This window comes from Plectropomus leopardus, chromosome 21 (assembly GCF_008729295.1).
Source record: "Plectropomus leopardus isolate mb chromosome 21, YSFRI_Pleo_2.0, whole genome shotgun sequence".
In the NCBI taxonomy this organism is placed as follows: Eukaryota; Metazoa; Chordata; class Actinopteri; order Perciformes; family Serranidae; genus Plectropomus; species Plectropomus leopardus.
In genome coordinates this window covers 13,244,019-13,262,610 of record NC_056483.1, presented here as the reverse complement: position 1 = coordinate 13,262,610, position 18,592 = coordinate 13,244,019, and the positions used below count along the sequence as shown (strand labels likewise).

General features: G+C 40.6%; 1 protein-coding gene across 2 annotated transcripts in view; it reads left to right on the top strand.

Moving 5' to 3' along the window:
* The window catches only part of dok6 (docking protein 6), a 53,764-nt gene extending 37,119 nt beyond the window's left edge, over nt 1–16,645 (top strand). The window contains exons 4-9 of one of the 2 annotated variants that reach the window (XM_042510626.1): nt 1,105–1,224; nt 3,913–4,102; nt 4,502–4,640; nt 5,776–5,881; nt 13,625–13,651; nt 15,895–16,645. In XM_042510626.1, the coding sequence (XP_042366560.1) occupies nt 1,105–1,224; nt 3,913–4,102; nt 4,502–4,640; nt 5,776–5,881; nt 13,625–13,651; nt 15,895–16,043 (731 nt within the window). In that variant the 3' untranslated portion in view covers nt 16,044–16,645. The remainder of the gene's footprint in view (nt 1–1,104; nt 1,225–3,912; nt 4,103–4,501; nt 4,641–5,775; nt 5,882–13,624; nt 13,652–15,894) is intronic. The other variant, XM_042510627.1, reaches the window with a different exon arrangement.
* The last annotated feature ends 1,947 nt before the right edge of the window (nt 16,646–18,592 follow it).

Genomic DNA, 18,592 nt, shown 5'->3' with positions numbered 1-18,592 from the left:
CAAAGAAAAATAGTGCTGCAGGAATGAGTCTTGTCTTGAAGTCATTTGTTTTTTGAATGGGTTTTTGTCTGTCTGAAATAAGGTCTGTGGTTAATGCAAGCTTGAAAAAGATTTATGTTTTGTTTTATGAAATAAAATATGTCAGTAAATACCCCTCTTGTAAACTTAGAAGCATTTATGTGTCTTTAAAAAGATGGTTGCTAACAAGTGGCTAAATGAGAATACAGAACGTCATCACGCTGAACACGGCTTTACAGCCTCGTTGTGGTGAAGACGTCATGGGATTGTGGTGTAGTTCATTATAGCCTAATCTTTGCTTTTTTCTATAAGTAGTGTTAAGTTGTAGAGGTTGTCTTGCTGAAAAAATGTCAAAGTCCTGCTACTTTTATGTTTTCATTGGGGGGGGACAAAGATATTCTAAATATTGAGGGGTCTGTTTCAACCTGTTTCTATCTTTGTGCTAAGGTAAGCTTACTAGCTGTTAGTGTTAGCTTCATATTCATGCAAAGACATGAAATTTGGGGTCATTTTTTTATTTTTGTCTAACTTTGTACAAGAAAGCAAATAAATGTCAATATTACTTTAACTGTTTCTTCCTCTTAAAATATGTATGTTTTTCATTTCATTTCCTGTCCACTTAACAAGCAGCTTTAATTTGGAAAATAGCTTATTGATTGTCTGAATAGGTGATCACTAGTTTCAGTTGTGACTGTGGCCACTTTGTTCCAGCAGAGCTACTTATAATGTGCAGCCTCAGAACTTAGTATTGGCAAAGAAGGGAGGGGAGAAACCTAGCTTTCATCTGTCTTTGGCTGTTGCTGAACCCACCTCCTCTTTTAATCTGCACCGAATCGATCACATTGATCCCCCCCCCCCCAGTTACTGTTGGCTCAACTCATGTCCTGAATGCATGTTCAGGACATCAGCATTTTATTCTGAATTTCTTCACTGATTTATGTGCATGTGTAAACACACCAAAGGCGGCACAGTTGTGATAGTAAGATTTGTTTTATTATGTCTGCAGTGCTGGATATGGAGATGGTGTGTGTACGTTTGTGTGTGTGTGTGTTTGATAGTGCCTTAACACTGTGCCGCTGTGTGCAGAGCTGGATGCAGAGGAATGGTGTAAGCTGCTGTGCGTGGAGTGCCTGGGCAGCCGTCTCAACGACATCAGCCTGGGAGAGCCAGACCTGTTAGCGGCGGGGGTGCAGCGGGAGCAGAACGGTGAGTGCCCAATTAGTCCCTGCTAACACAGACAGCCATTCAGGGTCAATCTCTCACACTCAGCTCGCCACCAAGCAGTTAGCGGTTGCAGTCCAGCCCTGCATGTGTTAATGCAACTGAGTCCTCAGAGGGTTAGGGGAGCAGAACAGCCACTGTCCAATTAGGCCAATATCTGATCTGAAGTCCCCTGTAACAGTCTTTAGCTACATTAGCATGTGTTGGTTCAACTTCAGAAGTACGTTCGGATGTGTGTGTACTGAAAGGAACCTGTGTGTGTGTGAGTTGGAGCACAGGTCACAGGCTGTGGTCGGGGCTCTGTTCCAGCCCTAATGAGAAGTGCTGTGCATCACTGGCTTCCCTCATAATGAAGCTTGTCACAGAGATGGATGAGATTATGGCTCCTAAAGCCATGTGAAATAAATGTGCTTCCCCACATATTCCACTCACAGGAAATGGAAATGGAAAAAGAGAGGAGACAACAGGGCGCTGCTATCACACTGGAGCTCATTCTCTGTGTAATTTGTAAACTCGCAGAGGAAATTGAAAAGGCAACAGGCAAAGAAGAGCAGTTTAAAGTTGTAAAAGGGCGAGTAATTGAAAAGAATCTGCCGTCATTTCAGCCCATTTCATATCGCTGCAGCCGTGAAGTGAAATTGTATTCTTCAACATAACTTGGCCACTTTTTTTTTTAAAGATATCAATATATGAGTTTTGACTGAGCTGACTGAACTGTAACAACACAATCCCTCTCCTCTCTGTTGTGGCAGAAGTTTGGTGCTCATGCAAAAGTTGCAGCAGCAGGAGAGAGCCAGCACTCTCTGCTGCCTGTATGAGTGCATGAAACAAGAGGCTTCGGCCTGCAACCGTGTTTCAATTAGTAGCCCTCCCCAAACAGCAGGGGCCGATAATTAGATCAGAGTTCATTTTCACTGTCCCTAAAAATACGCCACACTATGACAATGCCATTTTCTATCCACTGCAGACACATGGCTTATTTTGAATCATTAAGCGTAATTAGTGAGAACTAATTTAGATTATGGAGAACTCGCTCCCTCTCTGTCTCTCTCTTCTTCTCTCTGTCTGCCTCAGAGAGTTAGTTTAATGTGAATGAGCAGATTTGGCTCGTTGATCCCAGTCCAGCTCATCTGATGGTTAGTTAGACCCACTGCAGGTGAAGTGCTGTTTAAAAATACTCTTTTTTTAAGGGTTTTTGTACTCTACTTGACACTGTGCACCTGGGAACACTTAAAGCTTTAAACATGTTTTCATGGTCTTGCTCTGATCTTTACCTTGCCACAATCTACAGAGAGCTGCTAAGACTTCATAACTTGTTTCCATCCTGCACATGCAGTGTGAGTTGTGGGACCTTATATACACAGACATGTGCCTTTGTCCAATCAATTCAATTTGACACAGGTGGACTCAAATCAAGCTCCAGACACATCTCAAGAATAATTAAAGCAAACAGGATGCACCTGACCACAACCTGGAGTGCCACAACAAGGAGTCTGAATACTCGAATGAGATTTCAGCTCTTGACTTTGAATTAATTTGCAAAACAAAAAACAAAAACTGAAGTAAATTGACTATACTTTATGTCAAACATAAAAAAAACTATATATATGAAAAAATAAACAAAATAGCAGTGAACATATGTTACAGATTTTCAATAAACCTAAAAATGAGGGTCATTGAGTTTAGATTGATGGTCAAAATGGCAGTTTTATCCATTTTTAATTAAACCCACAGCACAATAAATTAAGTAAAAGTCTGAATTATTTTCTTAGCTACTGAGTGTGTGTGTGTGTGTGTGTGTGTGTGTGTGTGTGTGTGTGTGTGTGTGTGTGTGTGTGGATAGATGTGTGTGTCTTCGTTTGTACATCCCGACATGTGGACAGAGAACTATTTCCACTGTGTACTATGTACATATCATTATATATCACATATTTGTTGTGATTTTTTAAATTTCCTTGTCTTCCCCAATGGTTTTGTCTCACTTGAACTACACTGCACTGCCTCCATGATCTCTGGAGATGCTGCTACATTTCATTCCTATCCGTAAGTCTCAGAAAATATGCACAAATACAGACAAAATGAACACAGAGCACAGACAGAAGGCTCCATCCGTCTCTGTCTCTGTATGCAATGGTGAGCAAAAATAAGCCCTTAAGAGGACAAGAGGACCCAAACCATGCCAGCAAAATGCCCCCTACAACAGATCCCTTCACAGCAGGGGTCAAGCGTTTAGGTTTTTTCTTTAATTTGTCATCCATCTGTACATACATTTTTTTTCTGTCTAGGATTTTCTTTGCCCAGGCTCTACCCTGATTTCACTAACATTTCCCTACATACAGAAAAAAAGCATCCCATGAAAACAATTCACAGCGTGTCCTGATGATTATCGAGCGTAACAGGGAAACGTTGCTTTTGAATATTTTAAATGTCAGCTTTTAATGCTGCAAGCACCACAATGAAATTCTTTCACCTCCATTGTACTGAGATAGAGGCATTCTTCTCGAAATGTGTACAAAAGTATCTGCATGGCTGCTGTAGATACAACTAGATGTTTGCATCATTTAAGTGAAGGAACCCTTCAACACTAGATAGAAATAGCTGTTTCAGAGTTCTCCAGGTTTTTTTTCACCATTCTGTTTCCTTTTTTAATCAGCATTTTGTGAATCTTTCCAGAACGTTTCAACGTGTACCTAATGCCCACGCCGAATCTGGACATCTACGGGGAGTGCACCATGCAGATCACCCATGAAAACATCTACCTGTGGGACATTCACAATGCACGCCTCAAACTTGTCATGTGGCCTCTCAGCTCCCTGCGCAGATACGGACGAGACTCCACTTGGTTCACTTTTGAGTCCGGAAGGTGTGTGTGTACATGAAGATAAGTTCTTGTGTTGTCTTGTGTGTGTGATTGAAATGTTAGCGGTGGGAGGGCGGAAAAAAAACAACTTTTGGAAATGTCATAAAAACTTCAACAAAGCAACTTTGGATATCGAAACATCCCAGGATATCAGCGTTTGCCGCAGAGCCCTTCAGGCATTGATGTGACAGGTGCCTCTGTGAATGTGTGTCTTTGTTTGTGTACTATATCTTCTCATGCATGTGTGTGTGTGTGTGTTTGACTTCAGTGGGCTATTATATCAATGCGGCTCTCTGTAAGTGCACATTCAACCATGCATTTTTGTAAATCAGCAATCCAAGAGTGAGCACGATCAAAGCGTGTGCACTTCTCTCTGTCTCTGTGTGTGTGTTCCTGGCGCAGGATGTGTGACACAGGAGAGGGTTTGTTCACGTTCCAGACGCGGGAGGGGGAGATGATCTACCAGCGGGTCCACTCGGCCACGCTGGCCATTGCCCAGCAGCATGAGAGGATGATGGAGGAGATGGAGAAGAGCTCCCAGGTACATTTTAACATTTTTGTTTATCTGATTCACCCGCAGCAGCTCGCAACGAGGCCATCAGTTTTATTCTAGTGCGGCCAACATTACAAACAGCTAATAATGAGTGTAAGTGTCAGCACGCCATTGCAGAATAATTTTGAATGAATGTACAGCATGCATCACATATTACTAATCCTAATGCTAGAAGAAATACTGAGCAAGACTTGTTTGTGCAAAGTGCGCATATGTTCAAAAAACTGTGTTTTAGTTTGAAAATGCCTTTTTTTAGTATTGCAGTGTCTTCACTGTCTGTTTGATTTACGTTGATCAAACCGGCATGTCATTGAGGCTGTTCAAAGAATTATTTTTAGAAGCCATGAACACAAAGGCAATAAATCATGATTTTCACACATGATGTTCAAACACACACACACACACACACACACACACAAATCCACATTTCTCTCAAGGTAAGGCTGCCCAGTTTCTCCCCATAGAGCCACCTTGGACCAGGAGTCCTCTTGACTCCCCATGGTCTTGGCCTCCGCTCCCTCCTTCCATCACAACACCCGTCCATCCCTTCCTTCCTCCCTCCTTCCTTCCGTCCTTCCTCCCCCTCCTCCCTCCCCGCTATCATCTGTATTCTTTATTTATGTAGGCCTGCCTAGTGTTTGATGAGCCTTGACCATATGGCAGTGCTCTTGGACCCCACCATTTGGGAACGTTTCCAAATGCAGCATTTACCCTCAGCTCTATAAATCACACGGATAGCTACACAAAACTGACCACTTGCAGTTGCAGAGTGGGTGAGAAAATGCAGATTTACTCGGCTTACTCCATTTTTTCTTCAAAAATATTGACATATTTTTTACATTTCCAGAGGTACCCTTGCTCTAAGATGAAGACTTTTAGTTTTACACCACAAATAAAACTCAAAAACACATCATCCAGTGGCACAACAATAATCATAATCCCAAATGAATCCTCATCTCACCCACCAAACAGCCACCCAGAGTGGAAACACGCCATTCAACCAGCAAACTACGAACGCTCTCTGTTTACTGACACAGCCAGTGCAATTTCCCCCTGTTGTGAGTGACTGACTGAGAGTGACAGGAAGTGAGAGACACTGTAAGCTTTCTGTGTCTTGTTTCAGATCCACCCTAGAGAGACGCTAACCAAGTCCATCTCCCTGCCACGCAGCGCCTACTGGCAGCACATCACGCGTCAGAACAGCGTGGGAGATCTCTACAGTTACCAAGGTACAGGCATGAAGTTACTAATTATCATACGCACAGTGTTGCTATTTCTCTACCTGCTTGTGTCAGTGGTTTTGTGTGTGTGTGTGTAGCGCTTTGGATAAAGTGGAGGAAAGACTGGTAGGTGGAGAAGCAGGATGACAAGAATATTGTAACTGGCGTACATCTACAAGTAAACCTCCAAATCTGGGCTGTTATTCATACAAGAATAAACAAGGAAATGTCTGAATTCCAAACTGAATGTGTTTAGCTTTGAGCTCTAGACTTATGCTGCATTCATATGCAATCAGGGAAACAAGAGAGAGCAATCTGAATAGGATTTTAGTGGACAAGAGCAGGACGGTAAAATTAGGTCAGCAGAGAAACCCCGGAAGACCGCATTCTAAAATATTTTAACTTTTTGCTGTCTTCCATGATGGAATTTGCAACCAGATTTTTCTACAGCAGTAGTCAACCAAAAAAAATGAGTCGACTGAAGTTCTACCTTCTCTTCAACCACTTGATTCTGCCTGGAAACGTTGTGTGTCCACACACCAGAGCCTTTTTTTCCTGTCACTGGGCTCAACATCAACAGCTGGGCAGGACAAATAAACTCTGTGGTCGGGCAAGTTGAATGCCTCAAGTAAAAAATAAATGTGATCTCCATGTAATACTATCCAAAAATAAACTGTGTACTGAAATGATTTTCCACCTAAGCTGCTTGCACGAGTCTGTCTAACCACTAAGTGTGAACAGGACTGATCAGAAAAATGCAGGATGCTATAGAAGGTAACTCTGGGGTGACTAACATTAAATATCTCTGTGATGACAGAGAGACTTACTGTTTTTAGCCCAGAAGTTAACGTTAGCCATCCGGCCGCCCCAACAAGGGCTCCAGTGTGATCGTATCCCTCTCAGGAGCTTCGTGATCCAGCCCTTAACTGTGGTGTCTTTTAGAAAACTCAATAAAATTCCTAGTCATAAAGTTGATACTCATTGTTGTCTTTGATACGTTTTCCAATTAAAAGTGACAGTTGAAGGACAATTTAATGCTGCATTTGTCACTGACTGACTGTCGCCAGCCATCCAATCACAGTGGAGAAATGGCGGGACAAAGACCACAAAGACTAACCATCACAGAGGACAAATGCAAGTGCCTAACAGCAACAACAAAACAAAACGGTCAGACAAGAGCATGTCGACCAACTAACCAACCAACTGACCAGAATGTGACTGCCCAAGATCTGACATAGCACCAACATACAAGGCGAAAAAACACAGGGCTTTGGACAATTACTGGATATTACTATAAAAAATACATATAATAATAAACACAAAATGGTTTTAATCAATATTTTGATCCCATTTTTCTGTGAAAAGAGAAAATCATCATATCACAATGCATGTTTTGTTTTACCGTCCTGCCAATCTATCAGGTTGTTTACTTGTTTGCATCAAACGTCTTGTCTGCCCGCCGTCTACTGTCCTCTCGATTCATCTGCATTTCCAGTGCATTTTCTTAGTTTCAGTCTTCAGTTTAATCACAAAAGAACTTGCTGAAAAATTGTTTCGAACTGAACCAGAGCGGTATTTTTTTGATAAACAACAAAAACAGACACAGACTCAATCTAAATTAAATTACGAGGAACAAAAATAATTTGTATTTGCTCTTGAAAGCAAATGAGTTCATATCCATATGTTTGTGTGTGTGTGTGGGTGGGTGGATGGGTGAGTGGGAGAGAGAGAGAGCGACAAATGTCACCCCAAATACATTAATATTGCAGCAGGTGCTCTATAGCATAAATTCCCCTCTGTGTGCACTTAATGTAAACATAAAGGGTGTGTGTGTTTGCGTGTGTTTGTGTGTATGTGTGTTAACGTCTAGATGTAGACCAGAGGCAGAGAGGTGATTAGTGAGCTGATGAGATTACGCCCTGTCCATGGTATTAGTTGATTAGTAGACTTATCTGAGGATTATGGGCCTTTTGGCTTTTACTGATAGAGCAAAACAGAAAGGCAGGCAAAGATGAAAGTTGCTCTGACGTCATAATTTTCTTTTGAAAACCTAAGGCTGGATTCATTTTGTTATTATTATCATTTAATTATAGCCTGATAAGCTTAAAAGCAAAACATGCCTTCCATTCCAAACATCAACATGTTTTTTACTTACTTACACTAAGCAGAGGAGCTTGCACCTCAGGGTCATTATTTATAGGCCCAGCCTCTGTAAAGTCTCCTTTTAAAACTCTTCCTCTCCAAACTCTGGTGAGCAGAGGAGCTTCTCTCTCATCCATCACCCTGGCATCTCCGCTGGTCCTCCCACACTTTCTCCGCATGTCTGTCCCCATTCAGAACAACCCTCCATCCTCTCACACTCAGACGCATTCAGCGCTACCATTATCTCCCCCTTCCTTTCCCATGAATAAATTGAATGCATCAGTGTGTTTGAGGACGCAGCGAAAGGTCTCGTCAGACAAGGGGGACGACAAGGTGATTGTGGGGCTCGACAGGAGTTTAAGTCCTGTTGTGACACGGATGTTCAGGAGGAGCTCACACACATCGGGCGCTGGTGCTGCTTTTAACATGGCTGCGAGCCAGTCTTAGATGAGGAGAGCAATATAGAGTAATTGCATTGATTCTTCATTGGCAGAAGGTCTCCACCTCCCTGGAGCTCTTTTACATCCTCAGCTCTCTACGCTGCTCTTTGCACTCTTAGCACAACCGTATATGTTCTAACACCACAACATACACACTGCATCTCTAAAAGGGATGTAAACAAATATGAATGCATTATATTTACATTGTACTCACCTTTTTTCTGATAACTTAAGGTTAGGGAACTGAAATTTCTGCATTTAACAAATGAACCAGATGATTTAAACTGGTGAAAACAGTGAATTAAGGAATTTTGCATTAAAAAAATGCATGTTTTTCCCGCACTTCTCATTGCAAAGGGGCTGCCACTGCTATCTGATGCGAAAACGCAAGTGGCTAGAGCCAGTGTTTGGTTTGTCCGTTCTGGGCTACTGTGGAAACAAGACAAAATGTCAAAACATGATGATCTCATTCTGAGGTGAGGATAAAAACAATGGGCCTCATTCACCAGAAAAAAAAATCTTCTTAAAGCCGACTTACTTCATCAATTTTTATTTGCTATTTCTTCTTAGGTAAGAAAATCATTTATAAAGAGCACATTTTGTGCACACATGCAGAGAAAATTGCTATTGTGTTTTCTTAAACTTTACAATACATTTACTTTTGCTAATAACAATCAACTCACATGCGCTTTCTACTCACGAGGACAATGGGAGCCATTATAAGAACACAGGTGTGAACAATTCTGCAGTTTAAGTAACATGTCTTGAATCGGACGAGACTTTTTCTTAGGAAGATATTTGTGAATAAAGCTCACTAATTCTTATTTTCAGGTGATTATACATTAAAGATAACTAAAAAAGTACTTATTATATTGTATTCCATTTCTGAAAAAAAGAAAAAAAAAACATTCCTACACAATGTGCCTTTAAATATGACCGAGGGGATTCTCCCTCAGGTTGACCTTCAGGAGGCTTGTCTATGATGATGCCGTGGCTGTTTGAACGCTGGCCAACACTCGCCGTTTTGCACATGAAACACACAAAGGTGAAAGTGGTGGGTGGTTTCCTGATGAATGCTTTCCCTGGGCAAGCCATGGGACTGGTTAAAGAGTGCCTACTTTCAGTGGAGAAATAATGGTAAAATGAAAATATAAATTTATTCCTTTCTTTCTGAGGCTCAAATTTGTCTTTAGTTTCAGTACAATACACAGAAAAATGGCAAAAAAAGGTAATTTAACCACTTGAATTACTATGCAAATGAATGTGGCTGAATTACCAGCAAGTTACTGCAAAATGCAGTTAAAATATTAGTTAAATTCCAGGTAGATCACTACTTACCAACACTGTTTATCTTCCTACATCTTACGCTGGCCCAGCTCCTCCCTGCTAAGAGGACGTAATTAGGCAAACCTGTTTTCACTCTGCTTGATTGAGCTGCTGAGCAGCTGATCTACTCCAACATCCCAGGCAGAACAATAACAAAGAAAAACATCACACACTCACACACATGCACACATGAGGATGAACACATTCCCAGAGATCATAATCCAACACATTACACAAACTAAACAAGCTTGTGTCATTTATATACCTGACTGATAATGCTTCAAATAAGCTGCGATATTGGACTGAAATTAATAATTTAGCAGACGCAAAATAATTGTTAATGTTGGGGAGCCGGGCCCAGGGAAAAAGGAGAAAGGCAACCTTTTCAAACCAGCAAATATCCATACTAAATACAAAAAACAAGATACACCCTTCATCTTTACACACATGAACACATTTATAGTTTACACCATATAGTCATGAATCTCTTTAAGGAAACGCACCGCATGTGAAATTACATAATGTTCCCAGCTTATAGAAGTAGATGTTTGCTCAAACAGGAATTCAGAAATGAATCCATCAATCTATTTTTCTGCAATAACGATGATATTTGCAAAACTGATTTGGCTGCAAATAGAAGTAAGAAATCAAGAATTTAGACCATGATGGCTGGCTGCCTTTGCTCCTTGGCTGTATCACTGCGTGCGTGATGAATATCCAATCAGCACAGTCAATTTGCTGAGTCATGCTCGGGTTGCTTTCAAATACCCTGCGGGTGCGGGGGAATAATTAAGGAACAGAATTTCCTGTCCCGTTGAGGGTTTATCCACCTATTTGTTTATGTCTTTGCCTCAGTTAACGGGGGACCTGGCGGTGAAGTACAGTATTGTAACTTCTTTATTGCAATATATTTCACATCTGCTTTTTATTTGTCTGGAAATGTCTCAAAAATACATCCCAGAAGCCTTGTTTGCTATAATTGATAGTAATAATTGTCAAATGTGTTTTGTTTAAAAGAAACTGAGGGATGTGGTGTAGAAAAAAAATAATACTCAGCCTTGATCATCTTAAAACAAAACTCCCCCACTGTGTTCTTTTTAAGTAAAACCAAAGATGGATGTTTTAATCTTCAGAAGCTACACACTAAGACAATGTTTCTACTTTCTACTGTGCTCCACCTCTACTCTCCTAATGTTATTCACTCTTTTGCATTTCACTGATACTGCTGTGTTCTCCGAGTTTGCTGATGCATAGAAATAAGTGCACTTTAAAGTTCTTGCGAGTTGAAAAAGCAAGGCGCCACGCCTGTCGGAAATGGTTCAATTACCAACTCTAATAGTGGAATGGAAAAGGGACAAGAATGCTTGTATTTCTTCTTGGACCCATTTTTATGTAATCTTTTGCCATTTTGCACACACTCTCACTCTCTCCCTGCAATTCATTGTGCTGCACAGTTTAGTGCCGTAGCATTAGCAATTCTAATGGAATGGAGCGCTGTTCTTAGTTTGATCGGCTGGGAGTGATACGAGGGGATTTTACAGAGAGGGAGCAAGTATCAAAGGCACAGGGACAAGATGATAGGAGAACAGGATGATAACACTATCTTATCTGCAACAGGCGACAAGGAATGTAGTAGATGTAGATGCAAGAAAAGTGAATCGCATGAAAAATTCATTGCAGCCAGGTAAAACTGAGTTCAACTGTTTTGGTCTCTTTCTTAGAGGATGGAAAGTTTTTAATCTCATTTATCTTCTTGCATGATTTGGAAATAAAATTAACTCACCCAATATTAAAGGTCCAGTGTGTAGGGTTTAGGGGGTTTATTGGCAGAAATGGAAAACAATAAAATATGGACGGTGTGTAATCACCTGAAAATAAAAAATCATTGGGTTTTTGTTACCTTATAAGGAGCTGTTTGTATCTATGTAGGAAGTGGATCCTCATCCATGGAAAACACCATGTTGCATGGCCAAAAACTTAAAAGTTTTCCATGATTTTTCCAGCACCCATAGTGAAATTTCCATGACTATTCCCACTGTACAAAACAAACAGAACTCTTTATTGTGCCTTAATTTAAATGTTAATTATATTATTATAGGCAGTCCATGGACCCAGAACAGTACAGCTTGACAGCTGGCAGTTCATTTGGCCCATTGATTTTATTTTTATTTTTTCCCCAGAACAAACAATGCTCCGTACCTTAATACCATGGTCTACTTTCAGAGCAGTTTAAACAAAATCAAAGTGCGCACTTGTTCTCCAGTTAACACCCGAGGCTCCGACGGACAACCGAGGCATCTCAAATCAATTGTTCCATCTCAAAAATGTGGCACAGTTTAAAGTGATTAGAGGGGCAGACGTATGGAAACTTTGGGATTTATGACCTTATATATTAAAATGCGCTATTGCAACATGCCAGCTTCAAACTTTGTTCAAACATAATATCAGTTAGCTGGTACATAGGGAGGGAGAGACAGAAAGTGGGGAGAAAACAAAGAAATGTATGTGATGTTAAACATAATGTCAAACATCAATGCATATTAAGCCATACTGCGTCAACAGCTATAGATAATACATAGGTAGCATTACATGGGAGGTTATTGATGGAAAATTACTGGAACAATTTGTTTAATTATACACAACAAAATTCCATGACTTTTCCAAAACTTTCATTGGTTTTACAAATTCCATGACTTTTCCAGATTTTCCATGACAGTGGGACCCCTGATGTTTCTACAGTAGCCCATTTTTACAGTAGGTTGGCTGGCTCAGTGGATAAAGTGGGTTCAATTCTAGCCTAGGCTCTTTGCTGCATGTCATCCCCTTTCATGCTTAAGCTGTCCTATAGAATAAAGGCAAAAAAGAAAGACAGCATCAGTGTTTTCACCGGTTTAAATCACTGGGACCGAAAGAAATTCTAACCTGGAGAAGTTTCAGCTGGTTGCAGTCTGCAGTCCTCACTTTTAGATGCCACTAAACCTCCTCTAAATCTCACACACTGTTCCTTTAAGGCTGCATTGGATTGATATTTTATAGCACACTGGTGCTCCTGTGGCTGGTTTGCCACAAAAGACACAAAGCTGGATGTCAGCAGCGTTGCATAATCCAGAGTTGGTGGGACACGCAGCCTCTTTCTCTGGTTACAGCTGTTACGAGGATGCCATCTGGGTTATCGCACTGTGAGGAAGGAAGGTGCAGACAGGTGTATGTGTGTACATGCGTGCATGAATAGCTGCTTGTGTGTCCAGGTCCACCATTGTTTCTCTCAGTGTTTGTGTGTGTGTGTGTGCCCTCTCCCTGCCTGTCCTGTCTGCTCCGGCCCAGCAGCTGCCACCCCAGGCCAGATAGGATGACATGACCTTCCCTGGTAATGAAAAGGCACTGACAAATCACTGTCTGCTTCTCATAGGGATAGGAGAGGAGGAGGGTTGCTGACACCATCTCCTCACTGTGTTTTTATTACAATTTTTTTTCCTGTGAGTGTGTCCACATTTGTGTCCAAAAAGCGCAGCTCCGGTCGGGGGTCTTGCTTCACGCAAACGCTGCTGTTTGTGGCCGAAGAGATGATGAGATCTGCGTTACCCTCTCTGTCTGCACTGGGCTCCCTGCCTTTATTTTTCCAGCCCAAATTGGCCTTGGTTGAGGAGAGGGATTGTCTTGGCAAAGATTTGAAAAGGATATGCCTGGTTGCGCACCACTCGTTTCAGCAATCTATTAAGCACAACGCAGAGAGGAGAGAAAGTGTCTCCCTTTTTTTTTACCTGCAGTGTTTTTTTCCAGAACATGGACTGCGCTGCATTTAAAACCTTAAGCTGGAGCCTTATCTTTTTTTTCTTTATTTCAGGGAGTAGTGGAAGAGCAGCGGACAGAGGTGTGTATGTGTGTGTATGACTCACCTGTTATAGCTGGTACTCTTGTGGTCTCACGCTCACACCCACACCAGCCCCTCTGTGCCTCCTCCTGCAAGCTGTTCCCTTAACTCACACAGGAAAATGCTTTTTCTGTGTCTGTCCTTCTTGTTGTCTTCCTTTTACTTGTTACTCGTCACACACATTTCTGCGTGACTCTCTGTGGCTCTGACACGCATTCACACAGCCACTTGACATTGATTGCCAGGCTGACTGGGTCATGTTTTATATTCCACGTCGTGGTGAGTTGGCAGTGCGTCTCACGGTCTGAGCCGGATTCCTTTTGGAGGCAGCATGACTATGTGTGATGCTGGTTACACACACACAAAAAGCTCTGTGTGTGTGTGTGTGTGTGTGCATGCGTGCAAGCATATGTTCGCTATAATATGAATGTGCACAGCCTAAAATCATATTTGTTAACAAACACTTCCAGCAGAAGAGAAAATGATCTCTTTGTCAATTTTATCGATGCAGCTCAGGAAGAAAGCGGCTTATAAACAACAAAGTCAAATTTTAATTTGTTAATCAAATTTCAATTAACCTCTGGAGGTAAACTGAATTGAAATGTATTGACGTGCAGCAGCTTCTTGCTGCCAGCTGTATCAGTCAACACCATATATGCTTTAGGTTAGAGTTGATAACAGTGTTGTGTTAGCTTTTGCACCTCCTGAAATATTAATCACTGGCCACTTCCTCCTTGTTCGGTGCATGATCAGCAGCCTGCCAGCCACTTTATCCTCAACCTACCTCACCGTGCACAACTCCAAACAGCATCCTAATATATTATTAATGGTCTCACAGTTGCTCAGAACGGCCCTCCACCCACAAGTATACATTACTCTATCTCAGTGCAGTTAACCAATATGAACTGCAGAACAAATTGGTCCAATTAATTAAAATTAAGGTGGAGAGGGAGAGAGCGGGGAAAGAGGAGACACAGTCCAAAAAGATGAGACAGCATAGATCACTCTGAAATGAAGTTGCTTATTTGAGGTAATTTTCCATCACATCTGAAACTATTTTACAACTTAGGTATGGATGGATTGCTAAATAAGCCTACAGGGCACAGGCCCAGGGGCCCAAAGTGTCATGGGACCCCAATGGCCTTTACTACAATATGTCACTTAAAGTACAATGTACTGACAAGGAAGATAATCAAAAAGGCCAGAGGGAGACACAAAAAGATCACAAAGAGATGCAAAGGAAACACAAAGAGAGGAAAAATAACAAAAAAAAGGAGAAATGAGACACAGAACTCCCACAAGGATATACAAAATAATAACAAAAAGAGGCAAAACAACAGCATAAAGACACATAATTACTACAAAAGGGGCAAAACAACAGCAAAGAGAAATGAAATGGCCAAAAAAGACACAAACAACTACAAAGAGATGCAAAACTACCACAAGGAGACACAAAGAGACCAAAAAATGCACAAACTTTCTTCAAAGAGACATAAACAATTACAAAGAGACACAAAACTACCAAAAGAAGACACAAAAGACCACCAAGAGATGCAAAGGACCTGCTAAGAGACACCAAATAACAAAATAAGACATAACATTTCCTCAGAGATGCAAATGACCATGAAGAGATGAAAAACTACCACAAGTCGACACAAAAAATCCAAAAAAATGCACAAAATTTCCTGAAGGAGACAAAAAGACCTCAAAGAGATGAAAAGGAACTGCAAAGAGACACAAAATGACTACACATAGGCAAAACTACTACAAGGTCACACTCCCGCAAGGAGACAAATATACCACAGATACACAAAACCACAAAAAGATGCATAACAATTACAAAGACATGCAAAACGACAAAAAAGAGCCAAAACCACCACAAAGTATTTGTGTATTTCTTCTATCAATGGAGGAGAGGTGGTGGGGCCTTTGTATATCTGTGCCCAGGGGCCCATTCTCTGAACATCAGCCCTTGAATTTAAGTGTTACATTTTTGTGTTATCTGAGGACCACCTACATCAGAAAAGATCATTTTCTATAAATGCAGAACGCCAGGATTAATCTTGTAATTTTCAAAAAGATATCAACATGGACACAGTAGCTAAGCAACAGTTGCACCATAAATATATTGTCCAATAAAACAGGATGTTTTTTCATGTAAAGTCCAGCTAAGTGACACGAATAAATTGATTTACACCCTCTAAAAAAAGCACTCTACTGACTCTTTTTCTCCCCTCTCACAGGAAACGGCCTGACAATGACTTTTATCCCTCGAGCACAGACGTTCCCCAGCTTTCTGTCTGATGAGCAGGAGGAGAGCCAGCACCAGGAAGAGGCACCATCGCCCTCTAGTGGCTGTGAATCCAGTTGCAGCCTGAGACCCCTTCAATGACAGAGAATTGCTCCACCAAAACTGGACACTTTACCCACCACTGTAGAGAGGATGTAGAAATATGTATAGCGACATGTGTAATATATAATTTCCTGTTCAAACAATAGTGTCAACTGTAGAGCGAGTGGTGCACTGAAAGGATCCTGAAAAGGACCTTTTTTGTGTGTGTTGTGTGACAGCCGCAGTAGCTTCAAAGATTGCACCAAAAATCCTGTAAGCGTAGTTTGAAAGTGTTTTATGTTGTCATTATGCTGTTGAAGGCAACAGGACCCCAATCTTCTTCTTTTTTTTTTTTTAAGTCACTGCACTACAAGAGGTACAAACACACCACAATGTAAAACAATGTTTAAAAAAGGCTTCAAAATCACACAAGGCTCATTCCAACAATTTGCAGCCTCAGCTACCATTTCATGAGAAAATACATCAATTTTGGAACAATCCTTCCATACTTACAGTACTTTGCTCCCTCTCTAGAATGTGAAATTGATCAATGCCTTACACAGGGGCAACTTTACTTTGATGGCAGTGATGAATCAGCTAAAGCCCTGAACCCAGTGAAACCTGAGCATATTTTCTTGAATTCTTAAAAAAAATAAAATAAAATAAAAATGGGAACAAGGCAATGAGCAACAAATTAGAAACGGCCGAAAAATTAACAAGAAATTAGTAAAAAGTACAAGAAAAATACCTGAAGGTTAGTGTGAAAAATAAAAAGTTAAAGATCTGGGAAAAGTGCTTAGAAATTACAATAATTTTCTAACAGAATTTTAAATATGCAATTATGATAATTATACATATAGTTATCCCTAGTTTTTTTCCCTAGACAGCTTTTTAAAAAATAATTTTATAAATCTACTAATTTCTTGCAATTTGTGAAACATTTATTACTAAGTTGCTCAGTGCCTTTTCCCCATGTTTTTTAAAGAAACTGCATCAATTTGCAGAGTTCAAAGGTTGAAATACTTGTAAATGGCATCTGAAAGCAGCACAAGGAAAACAATGTTGCTCCAGGTTTGAAAGGGTTTCAAAGCAAAGGGAAAAGTCATTTAGAAATGTAATTCAGCAATACAGGAGTGGGCCATCATGTCAGAAATAGAGATAGAGATATAATGCAGCCCCTCTCACAGCCTCTACTTTCTTAACTGCCAACCCTACATTACACTAGCAGAGATATTTGATTTTAATAGCATCTAGGCTCTTCTCCAGCCTCATGTTGGTTTGTTAGCAAAAAGGAGAGAAGCGAAATGTTGGTCACGTGATGGGGCAAGTTGCAAAGTTGCACTATGGGACTCAGATGTGGATAGGCCTTTTTCACAGAGGACAATTTGACTTTTCAGGAACAACACAGGTGTAAATAATGAAGTTAACGATGGCCAAATTCCATGTAACGGCTTTGATTTAAGGCTCCTGGTATCCTGCATGCTGACTTGCTGTCACTGGAACACTTAAATACAATAGAGCCATCGTTAATGTTATTAGTAACACAAAGTCAAAATATCTGCTGTGAGAAAAGGACTATTTTGATAAAACATCATGGTAATTTTTGCCCTGTGGGTATGTTATGTTCAAGGTTAAAATTTAGAAAAAAATATTGGTATTAATGTCTCAAGTAAAAAAATTCCATGCTGAGTAAAATACACAAAATACTAGCATAGTCTTAAAAGGAATATTGACATTTTGAGAAATTTGCTTTCTTATCAAGGTTAAAGGTCCAGTGTGTTGGATTTAGGGCAATGTATTGACATAAATTGTATATAATATAATAAGTAGGTGTTTAATTATCTGAAAATAAGGATTGTTGTGTTTTTGTTACCATAGAACCTGTTACATTCTGCTGTTAGGCTCAGAGAATGAGGGAAGTAACAATAAATACTTAACCCGGGGAAAAGGCACACACACACAAAAAAAGCAGATTAGGTGTTACCAAAAACTGACTTATTTTCAAAAACAAAGCAGTAAATGTCTATAAGAAATATTCAAAAGGCTTACAAAACACTACTTTCTTTAAAAGCAAAGAAAGCAAAACTAAAGCTTATTAATAAACAAATTAATCCATAAACACACAAATAGGTTCCCCCACATGCCCAAAACAAAAGTAACAATCACAGAGTCCAGGATCACTACAACTAATTTCTTCAGTCTGGCAGTCGTTGCCACACTGGCCCAGGGCTCACTCACTCTAACGCCTGGCTTCCTCAGTCTTTATACTGCATGCTCCCGATCAGCAGATTGAGCACAGGTGTGCTCTATCAGATGTACTCAATCACCCTCTACACGTGAGAAGGAGGGGAGGGTGGAACATGGAGAGGCACACAAGAAACACACAGGAAAAAAGGCACAAAAATGGCACACCTACTTCTCCCCCAGAGCCAGTTATATCTGCCCTTGTTTATGGAGATCGCCATATTCACTGCAATGTTTCTATGGTATCCCAGAAAGAACAAGCTAAACACTGGCTCTAGGGCAATTTGCATTTCTACGTTGGCCAATGTAGCTTGAAGTCCATTTGTAATGAGCAGAATCAAAAGACTTTATAATGTGAAACTACT